General features: G+C 44.8%; 1 protein-coding gene across 11 annotated transcripts in view; it reads right to left on the reverse strand.

Annotated features, from left to right (window-relative positions):
- LOC110538375 (histone acetyltransferase p300) overlaps nt 1-12,723 on the reverse strand; it is a 35,198-nt gene extending 22,475 nt beyond the window's left edge. For all 11 annotated transcript variants that reach the window (XM_090193470.1, XM_090193468.1, XM_090193461.1 and 8 more), the window contains exons 1-10: nt 10,456-12,723; nt 6,467-7,077; nt 4,955-5,131; nt 4,121-4,406; nt 3,693-3,806; nt 3,311-3,526; nt 3,028-3,130; nt 799-933; nt 464-581; nt 127-310 (exon numbers count right to left, since the gene is read on the reverse strand). In XM_090193470.1, coding sequence (XP_090049596.1) covers nt 127-310; nt 464-581; nt 799-933; nt 3,028-3,130; nt 3,311-3,526; nt 3,693-3,806; nt 4,121-4,406; nt 4,955-5,131; nt 6,467-7,077; nt 10,456-10,549 — 2,038 coding nt within the window. In that variant the 5' untranslated portion in view covers nt 10,550-12,723. The remainder of the gene's footprint in view (nt 1-126; nt 311-463; nt 582-798; nt 934-3,027; nt 3,131-3,310; nt 3,527-3,692; nt 3,807-4,120; nt 4,407-4,954; nt 5,132-6,466; nt 7,078-10,455) is intronic.
- Between the last annotated feature and the right edge of the window lie 158 nt (nt 12,724-12,881).

A 12,881-nucleotide genomic window follows, 5' to 3' on the forward strand; every position in this document is an offset into this window, starting at 1 on the left:
CCTGAAATGTGGCAAAAGGTCGCAAAGTTCAAGGGGGCCGAATACTTTCGCAAGGCACTGTATGTAAACTTCTGACTTCAACTGTATGTTGTCAAATGTGTGTGTGTGTTTAAAGTGTCTACTCACTGGACGGCTGTCCGGGGGCCAGAGGTGACTGGCCCATGCCAAGGGGTCCCTGTGGCAGGCCTGAGGGGGGCATGCCGGGTTGCGTGGGCATCATGCCCTGCTTCTGTAACCGCGTCCGCCGCTTCTCCTCCAGTTCCTTCTGGATTTTATAGATCTTCTCAGCCAGGAGGTGGTAGTACTCCGCCTGGTAGCGATTTAGGAAATTCAGTAAATGTATATACACCCTCTAGTCCGCCATTACTTGTTGTGGTCAGTTATTGAATACGGTGATTTAAACTTTCTGGTATACTACTGTAATACCAGTCTTCACCCACAACATTGAGGAGTCAGTTCTCACCCTGCTGTTGGCCGACTCGTACATGTCCCCCTCTACTTTACGAGCGTAAGCCACCAGGTTCTCCATCCGCCGGTCCTTCAGCGCAGCCGGGTCCGGGGTGGGGAAGATGGCCTGCACACTGCTCACCCAGCAGACGGATAAAGAGATACAGAGAGATAAGCCAAAAGACACTGACAGCCTGCAATGAACCATAATTGTGTGGTGTGGGTGCAGTCCAGAGTCACATATACAGAGTACCCGTCTAATAGCAACAGCAGATAAAACACTTTTTAGTTTAAACTGCAATGGCCTACGTGTCCCCCTCTGTGACTCTGGTGCAGTCAGGGCAGACTCACAGCTTGTGGACGAGGTGGTTGCGCAGGTCCTGAGTGATGTCCTCGTGCCAGTTCTTCCTCATGCCCGCGGCTGAGGGAGGGGTCGCCATGGGCATGGAGCCCAGGCTGCCCACCCCGCTGCCGTCGTTCATCAAACTGAGAGACGACGAGAGAGGGAAGGAAACGACAAGCTGGAAGTCATAATTTTGCTCAAGGTAGTCAATGAAGTAACTTTGTGAACTTGTGAGTGTGTTGCTGTGTAAAATAATGTTTTTAGTCTTTAGAGCTGGCAGGACCATAAAAATCAGTATTGAATTCCAGAGATAGTGAGTTCTTACCTCGATTAACCTGTACCCCTGCACATTGACTCAGTACCGGTACCCCCTGTATACAGCCTCATTATTGTTACAGTGCCTTGCGAAAGTATTCGGCCCCCTTGAACTTTGCGACCTTTTGCCACATTTCAGGCTTTAAACATAAAGATATAAAACTGTATTTTTTTGTGAAGAATCAACAACAAGTGGGACACAATCATGAAGTGGAACGATATTTATTGGATATTTCAAACTTTTTTAACAAATCAAAAACTGAAAAATTGGGCGTGCAAAATTATTCAGCCCCTTTACTTTCAGTGCAGCAAACTCTCTCCAGAAGTTCAGTGAGGATCTCTGAATGATCCAATGTTGACCTAAAAGACTAATGACGATAAATACAATCCACCTGTGTGTAATCAAGTCTCCGTATAAATGCACCTGCACTGTGATAGTCTCAGAGGTCCATTAAAAGCGCAGAGAACATCATGAAGAACAAGGAACACACCAGGCAGGTCCGAGATACTGTTGTGAAGAAGTTTAAAGCCGGATTTGGATACAAAAAGATTTCCCAAGCTTTAAACATCCCAAGGAGCACTGTGCAAGCGATAATATTGAAATGGAAGGAGTATCAGACCACTGCAAATCTACCAAGACCTGGCCGTCCCTCTAAACTTTCAGCTCATACAAGGAGAAGACTGATCAGAGATGCAGCCAAGAGGCCCATGATCACTCTGGATGAACTACAGAGATCTACAGCTGAGGTGGGAGACTCTGTCCATAGGACAACAATCAGTTGTATATTGCACAAATCTGGCCTTTATGGAAGAGTGGCAAGAAGAAAGCCATTTCTTAAAGATATCCATAAAAAGTGTTGTTTAAAGTTTGCCACAAGCCACCTGGGAGACACACCAAACATGTGGAAGAAGGTGCTCTGGTCAGATGAAACCAAAATTGAACTTTTTGGCAACAATGCAAAACGTTATGTTTGGCGTAAAAGCAACACAGCTGAACACACCATCCCCACTGTCAAACATGGTGGTGGCAGCATCATGGTTTGGGCCTGCTTTTCTTCAGCAGGGACAGGGAAGATGGTTAAAATTGATGGGAAGATGGATGGAGCCAAATACAGGACCATTCTGGAAGAAAACCTGATGGAGTCTGCAAAAGACCTGAGACTGGGACGGAGATTTGTCTTCCAACAAGACAATGATCCAAAACATAAAGCAAAATCTACAATGGAATGGTTCAAAAATAAACATATCCAGGTGTTAGAATGGCCAAGTCAAAGTCCAGACCTGAATCCAATCGAGAATCTGTGGAAAGAACTGAAAACTGCTGTTCACAAATGCTCTCCATCCAACCTCACTGAGCTTGAGCTGTTTTGCAAGGAGGAATGGGAAAAAGAATTCAGTCTCTCGATGTGCAAAACTGATAGAGACATACCCAAGCGACTTACAGCTGTAATCGCAGCAAAAGGTGGCGCTACAAAGTATTAACTTAAGGGGGCTGAATAATTTTGCACGCCCAATATTTCAGTTATTGATTTGTTCAAAATGTTTGAAATATCCAATAAATGTCATTCCACTTCATGATTGTGTCCCACTTGTTGTTGATTCTTCACAAAAAAATACAGTTTTATATCTTTATGTTTGAAGCCTGAAATGTGGCAAAAGGTCGCAAAGTTCAAGGGGACCGAATACTTTCGCAAGGCACTGTATGTATATGTCTAGTTACTTTTTGATTGATTCAATTATTATTTATTATTTTACTTAAGTTAATTTAGTAAATATTTTCTTAATTCTATTTCTTGAACTGCATTATTGGTTAAGTGCTTGTAAGTAAGCATTTCATGTTAAGGTCTACCTACACCTGCTGTATTTGGCACGTGACAAATAACATTTGATTTCAGGGGGAGGGTATGAGTGTGTTGTTGTACCTTTGCACATTCATATTGTTGTGAAGCATGGCGTCTGGTAGCAGGTTGGATTGATTGGGGGGCTGCACCCCCACCCCTCCATTCATCCCCATGGGGTTCCCTCCTACAGGGGCAGATAAGGTTCAAAGCAGTTCCTTTCCTCGGAATCACAAACATTCACTTTAAAAATGTTCTCCTGCTCAATCAATGACTAAACTAAGAAGTCTGCTACACTGCCCCTGGTCGTTGTTCATTTTTCCTCCTCTTCACCAACACTGTTGTTGACGAGCCAATGCCCACTCACCCATGGCGTTTAACGACCGCATGCCAGGCTGGTTGGACTGCGGCGGTTGCTGAGGCATCTGGTTGCCCTGGTAGGTGAGGCCCAGGGCGGCATAGGCCCTCTCAATGGAGCTGGGGTCGATCTGGCTGGGTGGGGTGAGGTTAGGGGTGCTGGGCTGACCCCCTGGCACTGCCCCTAATGAGTTGCCCAGGCCAACCCCAGCACTGCTTAGTAAAGCTGTGGAGATGGAGGGAGAGGGAAAAGAAGTGAGAATGAGAGATAATCAACTTGCCATGATCGATGACGGGAACAGATGCTGAACAGGTAGCCATCTTGGTTCAAACACACGTAGTACATCACAATGCAGAGGACGGACACATAGCTCAATACAAACCACACTCACACTGCTGGTTCCTTTTGTCTCCAGCGTTCTTTAGCGGCAGGCAGACAGGACAGTCGTGCCGAGTACAGTTCTTCCAGTGAGAGATGATCTGTCGTGACGAGGCACAGTGTGCCACTGAGGGGGAAGAGAGAGAAAGAAGGAGAGAAAGTGAGACAACTGACAGCGCAACACAATGACCGTGTCCCAGTAGAGACCTAATGTCAGCAATAAGGCGGGAAATCTAACTGTAAAAACAAAGGAACCCCCAGAGCATGATTGGCCTGATTGTTGAAAAGCAACCTACAGAAACATGAATGAAATGAAGCTCAAACCAAGATGAAGGATGCATCTCAATAGTCTAAAGTAGCTTCCTCTAAGGAGAGAGTGGAAGCCACTTCAGAATATTAACAAACCAAGAATAACAGTATTGAAAAGGACTACCAACTCACCCTGGCAGGACTTGCCAGCCTGGCAGTGGGTCATGTGGTTGAGGACGTTCTTCATGGTGCGGCAGTGGGGCAGGCTGCACTGGCGCACCTCCCCGTTGGCCTGCTCCCGCCGCTGGCACTTGTGGGCGTGGAGCAGGAGCACCAGCTGCTGCTGTATCAGCTTGCGCTTCTCCGGGTCGGCAGTGGGAGGCGCTGCCCCCGGACCTGTTGCCACAGTACCAAGGCCAGCCTGGGCCCCGGCTCCAACCACCGACACTGGCCCTACTGCAGAGGTCTGCTGTGAGGCCTGATGACACAGAGTGAAAAGAGAGTGCGTTAACCAGAGGGGATAGGGGGATGTAGAAGGAAGATGGCTGGGATAGAGGGGCTGTATGGAGGATTAAAGACAAGGGAGGGCCTTTAAAAAGGGAGATCAAGTTGACAAGGTGGGATTGGCCGAACTAAGGGCAGTGGGTTGTGAGTTGATTACCACTTAAGTCCAGAGGGTCTTTAATCTAGTATTTTAGTAGGACTGACAACACCAATATCACAATGTTTTTTCCATGGCAAAAATGAAAACACAAAGCAGACCAAACTCTTTAGTTCTTTAAAAACCTGCTGTATGTAAAATAGTGTGTTATAGCTTGGGAAACAAATAACTGTGACTCTGGATGACAACATAATGACACTTGTTTCCAACACTAGGGCTGTTAGCCTAAAGAAGTTAAATCCACTTCATGTTTTGTTTCCTTGCCACGACACGTATTGCAATACTAGTATTGTCTCGGGCCCTATATTTTTCACTAAAATAAGAGGAACAGAAAAAGATAGAAGACTGAAGGAGCATGCCCTCACCATCCCAGCCATGCCCTGTATAGGCGGTGTCTTCTTGTCCAGGTTGAACTGGGCCAGGCTGTTGGCCAGACCAGCCTTGTTCTGGTGCTGTGGGCCCAGCCCAGCACCACCCAGAACCTGGCCTGCTAACTGACCGTACGGACCACCATAGGGGCCCGCATTAGCCATCATATTAATCTGAGAGAGAGACGGGGGCAGAGGAAGAGATGGGGAGAAATTAAGGGAATGTTATGTGAGTGAGATCTAGTTTACACATGTTCCTGGTTTTCTTTACTGGACAAAAATAGAGCAGATTAAACGACACTAATGAAGCTTCATTAACTTTAAAATCACTAGCAACCTGAGATAAGTTGTTGACAGATAGAGTTCAATCTCTGGACCATTAGGCATTACACTGCTTTGAGCAGTAGTCAGTCTTGTTCACAGAGGTTGTTAAGAAAGCATTAACGCTGACATACTTACAAAAACATAATTCAACAAATAGCTTGAATTGTCCTAGCCTTTTCACACAAACACCAAGCTCTGTTGAAGACAATAGTGATCTAGGGGTGACAATGAGAGAACAGCTGCTTGCTAAGGGGGAGAAAGACCAAATCAGCTCTTGCTCCAGCAGCTTTCCATCATCTGTTAACCCTTATCCTTACAAAATATCATCAGCCTAAAGGAATGTAATCAACTACTTCCAACAAAAGACAGATACGGCCAACAGATAAATAAGCTGGTCACTGCTCAGCTGGGTCCCATCAGGATCGTTCTGGATGGAACTTTACGGCTGTAAGTCTGCACCCTTCTTACTCCCCACTGTTTTAGACTTTAGACACCTTATGGAAACGCATGTAGACACTCCCCATCTGACAATGAACATCTATGTTCTTAGCTGCCCAAACACTAAAAGAGAACATGCACTGATGGTTTGTGCTTTTAGCCTCAGCCAGTCTACAGCTCTGGAGGTGTTAAGCAAAGCAACATCAGCCTGAACATGACAGCATCCACTGCACCCAGCAATCCCCGGCCCTCGTGAAAACAGCTCTGACAACTGATTGGATTGTCATATATACAGCACCAACAAACAAGCATTTAAACTGAAAAGCACCAACATACTGATCCAATTATTTTCATAGCAATGTGAAGTGCGTATTTAAAATTAGCCTATGGCAACATGATAGCTGGGATACACAATAACAGGGTAAAGGTTGATGAATCTGCTCTGCTGCCGTCAGACATACTTGATCAGTTCCGAAAGAGGCACTTCACGGTTCACACACTAAATACTCTTCTCCATTCTGGTCAATTAATGTTCATTCAGAGCAATCTTGAAACCATCTAATGACATATTAAACATAGCATCTCACTGTTGTCTGGTGTCAAGACAGCTAGCATAGCCAGATGCACTGAACACCAAGACCAGCACAGAGCTAAAGTGCAGTAACGTCAATATGTGTAAAAGAGGATCCTGCTCCTATAGATATTTATGAACACAAGTCCATCTACAAAACAATTAGCAGGTCTTACCTTGTTCAGTGCTCCAGGTTGCTGTGGCCTCATCCCAGCCTGCCCCCCTGCCCCCAATTGCTGCCCCCCTGTCCCCATTTGCTGCCCCCCCTGCTGCTGCAGGGTTTCTGCCAGCAGGTTACTGTTACTTCCCATGCCCGGGTTGACCTGGTAACCCATTCGGGGCGAGCCATTCATCACCTGGCCTCCCATCATGCCCTGGGGCGTGGGCCCTTGCTGCTGTCCATTGCCCTTCTGGGCCCCCATCATGGCCCTGTTCAGTCCACCCACCATACCCGCCTGCTGCATCATGCCAGCCTGCTGGGGTGAGGGGTGCTGCCCCTGGGGACCCATACTCTGGGGCCCAGGGGAGGCATTCATGCTGCCCAGGAGTCCCATGGAGCCACCGGGGCTGTTGGTGGCTCCCTGTTGACCCGAGGGTGGCAGCGCTCCAGCCCGGAGAAGCTCCGAGAGCTGTTTGTGTTTGGCAGCAGCGTCCTGGCCTCCTCCCATTCCTCCTCCCAGGCTGGTGTGCAGCTGGCTGAGGTCCCCTCCGTTGACCAGGCCCAGCTCCGACGAGTTGATGAGCTCATCAGGTAGGTCGTGCTCCAGGTCAAAGAGTGAACCGAAATCTGGGAGGGTGTAAGAGGAGGAAAAAGAGGGCAGGGTAAGTGGGATATCCTGAGGTGTACATTGAGAGCAGTAGCAAATAAATGCACTTGTGCCCCTTGACATTGCAAGCTCACTAACAAAGCTCTAACCTCCTTCAAAATGTAGGTGCAGCAATAATTCATTCTGGAAAGAGAAATAACTAAATCTAAAAAGAACCAACTAAATGAATCCCTTCTCTATCTGGACCCCAACGGCGTCTGCATACTATGTTCCGTTTTCTCCTAGCAAAACTTGGTTAGGTGAGATGAACGTCTGTGCCTCGCATACTCCCTTAAAAGATATTTGCTTAAAAGACATTAGCCAGTATACACTTCCTCAAAATGGCCTGAATTCATTTAAGATATCGCAAGAAATCTGTAATTCACTTTGATGTTTTTGCTGAGGTGGTCTTAGTCATGCAATTTTACATCTAACTAAGATGTTTGTTGCAGTATTTCGCAAGTGAAAAAACATGCATGAAAACAATTAGTCTCTCGTTTAATGACAAACACTTTATTGAAGAATCCTTACGGTTGACCAATCAGCGACAAAGGGGCGTAGACTTCGGTTACGGGACTTCGGCTTGCCTCATGAAAAACTGTGGTGTGCACAAACAGCTGAACAAACCCTTGCCGAACACAAAATGTCATCATAATATATGCACAAACTGTTTCAGATGGGAAGCATGAGGACGCCTTAAGTCAGTGCAGCAGCTGGCTGCAACCAATTAAATGAATCCCTCCCCTTTCTGGACCCTAAGTCAGTGCAGCGGCTGGCTGCAGCCTCCCACCAAAGAGTTTCCTCTCCTGAGCCAGTTTGTGGTTTGATGGGGTGCCAAACAGGGTGGACAGGGTAGGGTCAGAGTGCGAAGCCACAGAAGTAAACACTGACTGAACAGCAGGTGCATGTGTGTGTATAGAGGACATTTCTCTGCCTCTTCATATAGAAAGGGAAATAGCAAGAGCTAAGTTGCGAGACCTACTTGAATTGCCCCTGTCTGAGACACGTGCATTCACTTACAGTGCATGGTGGATACCAAACTAAGGCAAACCTTTGTGTCCTTTATGACTATCATATGGCAAACAAACACCTCTGGATATAGAACTTCAGAAACAGGGGGGCAAGTGGTCCATTTATGACACCAGGTTGAGGATGTACTTGGCAGAGACTTGAAACGCCTACGGCACCAGAAGCATCTCACAATCTCACCTCTTGCCATCTCTAGCTTAGAGCAGCAGCAGACTGCAGCCATCTTAAAGGGGGGGGGAAAAATCTAACATGAAACACACAAGAGCTGATCCGCTCAAATATGCAAGCATGCATCCTCAGTCAAGCTCAAGTCTCTTTTAGAGAAACAGGTGGGTGTGTTGATATTTCTACACTATCCTCCAAGTTGCAGTGACTATAGCACAGGCAACACTCAAATTGTTCTTCTGCACGGCATGGATACAACATCCGTACGTGTAGTTTAAGAGGAGCTACATACAGACGTTGAACCCCGTCAGTCTCAAACAAGAAAGAGAGCCTTCTCAATTACCTCATATCTCCCGACTCTTACTAAAATGAAGCTCTAGGCTAATCCCCCCCACCATGACCAATGAGACACATGGTAAGTTGTGTACACTTGTGTCTGGGGGATGATGAATGACAGAAACTACCTCTAAAGAAGTGATTTTGCAAATGCTTGGTTGTGCAAACACAAGATTCAGTCCAGCACCAACGCCTCAGACTCCCATCACAATGCGAGGCAACAGACAGCAGAGGTTTACTGGACTGACATCACCATTTTCACAGCCCAACCGATTGATCCTTCACAGGGTGAAAAGTATTCTTTTTTTTGGGAAAGGAGGGGGGGTTGCATGTTGCATTTGCTCTTCCCTTTCCAAACAGAATCAACTTTTCACCACAGAGTGGTTTGTTAGACCTGTGCAGAGCCTTTCTTAGAATTCCAGTAATGACTCAGTTGGTACAACAGAACTTGGATGACACTTAAATCAGAGCTGTATGTTGAGAGAACATGCATGTACAAGGCATATGATTGTGTAATGGCGACTTGGTTGAGCTAGTACAGTACAGATTCTGATCTTTTGCCGAATTGTGTCCATAGTGCTCCAAAAAAGTTACATCTCGACTTCGTGTCATGTGAGAAATTGCATTGAAACGAAAGCTACAATTTATGGAGGGACCTAATTTGGGCAATCCCGAACTGTTTAATTTGTGAATAAAAGCATCCTGATGACATACATAACATGGAGAAACAAACAAAATGGGGAATCATGGGTGCCAACTACCAGCTAATTTAGCATACCAATTGAATAAATATGAATTGCATGCGTCAGGGAGTGTTTTTCAATCTGGCCTATAATTTAAGTTTGACATTGAACTTTTACCATGTTATCAAAGTATTCAAAGGAGTTAAGATTGTAGCAGTCCTGCAAATTAGGGGCAAAAAACAACGACAGGACTCAATGGTAGGAATAACGTCCAAACAATTCAGACTTTAAAACAACGGGTATGAAAAAGCTAGACACATGCATACAAACGCATAAAATAACATTACGCTGCCACATATGTAGCGACAAAAGGCACTACAACTTTCGTCTGCTCACGAGCAACTTGACTCTCGCTATCAAGTGTAGCCACTAGACAACAATGCAGCAGTACACAATACACAGAAGTGGTGATGGCTCGGTCACAACGCTAACTAACTGCCGTAAGTATAACAACACTTCAGACACCATGTTACAGCGAAGTTGTCTGAACAGGTTCAAATAAATGAACCCCTACACCAATCCAATACTGAAAATGTACATGGTGTCACCTATCTGATAAACTAGCTACCTAAGATAAGAGCTAACGTTCAGCTAGTTAGCTACCGACACATCAAAAGCATACATCTTTATTGCTTGCACCGCTCAAGTTAAATATCTAACGTTAGCTAACTAGCTGGCTATCCATAAATGGTAGCAAGCTGCAGCTAGTTAAATAGGAGAAGTAACGTTAACTAGCTAAATTGGCTAACTAGCTACTGTAGCTACCTAATATATTCCAATACTGTGAGTTCACAACTTGCTATACGTGGACTATCCCATTGTTACAAGCGGGCATATAACTTTAAACTTTCACTTCAGACCATCACACTGGGAGGGCAATTAGCCAGTCAACTTTACTTTGACCAGTTGGGTAACAAGCAAACCTTTACTACTACCTAATTGGTAGCTAACGTTGGCATCACAACTTGGCCGATGATGGATGAGGCTCATTCTTGTGAACTTAGTAAAACAAGCAGGTTAACTTGCTAGGTAATATAACATCCCTGAACAGCTAGGTAGGACTGTTATAGCATTTAAAATGTTTACCGTTTCCATCACTGGCGGAGACTGAGAGAGCAGGGGATGATAGTTTAGGCCTCTTGGCTGAAGGCGGGCCGGACTCCAGAACATTATCGGCCATATTTTTTCAAGAATTAAAAAATAGCTATATATCCACAAAGGATTGGCTTATTCCCTGGTTTGTGTCTGAGTTCTTTCAAACTTCCCTTCTGTAAATGTTTGTGATTCTTCCCCCACCGTTTAGGGACGGTAGGGGAAAGGAGGCAATTGCGATACTCTTCCTTTCAGGGTTCCCACTCTCGATCTATGCTTAGCCGTCGCTATCAATCCCCCTCCCCTGTCGGAGATGTTGTTCCTTTATAGATTTCTCCGAGTTTAGAAGGAGGGAAGGTAGAGTCGATGAAAAAGACAAGCAAGTATGCCTTCGACAATCTCATTTAGCCTCTTTGGCGTCGGAAAAATTGTCCCAAGACCTGTCCTCCATGGCAGCATCAGTCTTTTCCGCCATAGTCGCCGGCGAAATCGAGTGTTTAATTCAAGAGCACTCCACTGAGGGGTCGTGTCCAGGGAAGCAAAATGGGAAACGCGATAAAGACCGCAAGCAAACCGGACCCCAGTGGTACCTTTGGGGGCCTCGTCTCATGCAACAGTTATGAGGGACCCGAAAACGGATAAATCTTCCACTTTGTCTGAATTGCCATTGCAGTCAATGCAATTTGATCCCAACATTACCACAAAGTAATGAGTTGTCAAAGAATACAATTATGGCGTTAGGTCCTTAGTTTAATAAAAAAAAACACGGATGAATGTGTCCGACAGTGACAGAATATCAAAATCATCCCCATACGTAAATTGGGATCGTCAAGAAACAAGAACTGGATAGGCTTATCTATATTTGGGGCTATGAAACCGGGATACCCAGTCCCAATGAGTGATAGTGGTTTAAGATGCATTTAAAGCATGGGTTAAAAACCTCATTCAACATTGAAAACAATTCGCATTGTCTTTTAGATAAATACCATTGTATAGGGGTGCAATTCAGATCTGAAAAAATAATACAGTGAAGCTGACTGATCAAGTTCTGTTCTCCAATAGACTGTACTACACCTATGGGCTCCTATTCGATCAATTAATTCCATGCATTTAATACATTTCCCTTACCATCTACTTGTAGTCTACATCGTGTCATTAGTTTGTTATTTTTTCCAATTCAGTGCCTTGCATTGACAAACTAACGGACATGTGAATGCACATTTGGATGTTGCAACCTTTGCGCGATTATGCCAATTACATGCAATGAGGTTAAATTTAAGCAATACAATTTTGAGCAATTAGTTTGTGTTCTGACAAATAATTTAGGCTAAATTCTGAGATTTGATGTTGCAAAAATCGTTTGAGTTATAGCCCAGTGTGCCAATTAATGTCCTATCAAATTGATTCAATTAGTCCTAGTTTTATTTTGCAGAGGACGTTTGGTTTACTTGCCCAAGTGTTGAGATTTAAAGCTTACCCAAGAAAGCTCTTCAAAGGTAATCATATAACCTACTGCAATAAGATCACCATTGATTAGAAATATGAAATTGGTTGATAAATATAAGAAATCGGTCACTGCGTATACTGATTTAGGTTGCAATGTATGTGAAGAAAAAAATCCCGACCAAGAACAAGAGAACACAGCGATGAGCGAAAATCTGATAAAGCGAGGGGGTCGCTACAATATTATGGCTATTTTAGAAAAGTGTCAAGCTTCGTCCATAAAATAATGATAGCAACACCCCCAAACATATGTGGTCCACCAAATCCTTTGAGTCTTTGTGGTGGTAAATGCCCCCCTTCACGATTATCCTAATTTATATTTTCCTTTAAACCTTCCTTTTTACTCCCCCCTCAAATACCCAATATACAATTATCGGTATATTTGTCTATGCGGGCATTTTTTCATCTGTGGCGATGGGTAAATTATGATTTTTTTTCATGTTGTATTTTTCTTTCGCTCGCAGGTTTTTTCTTCGTTAAATATATTGCCTTCTTCCGCCTCTCCTCTCCACTCCGTAAAAACACCCCTTCCTTGGATTTTCAGAGAATTTCCTTTTTTCACTCCCTCAGTCTTCTTCTGCCTTATCTTTTATTTTTACTTTCTTCCCTCTTTTCGCACCGACACGACATTGCCACTCTTTCACCGGCGGGTCTCGGAGTCGCTATTATCGGTGCTGAAGTCGCTTTCTTTCTCGGTATCTCCTGCCTCTCTCCGTCTGTCCGCACAAACAAAATGGCGGCTTGTTGTTTCTACTCCTCTGATACGGGGGAGGGTTGAGGTACAGCAACATTAGGCGTGAAGGGGGTTGGTACTCGGGTTTGCCCGGAAAATCCTTTCGTATTTTTTCGGAGCGGCAATCCTAGTGCTATCATCTGTAGAGGGAAGTCGTGTTCCACCAACATATCAGAATATATTT

The sequence above is a fragment of the Oncorhynchus mykiss genome, chromosome 12, assembly GCF_057628025.1.
Source record: "Oncorhynchus mykiss isolate SJ-2025 chromosome 12, ASM5762802v1, whole genome shotgun sequence".
Lineage (NCBI taxonomy): Eukaryota > Metazoa > Chordata > Actinopteri > Salmoniformes > Salmonidae > Oncorhynchus > Oncorhynchus mykiss.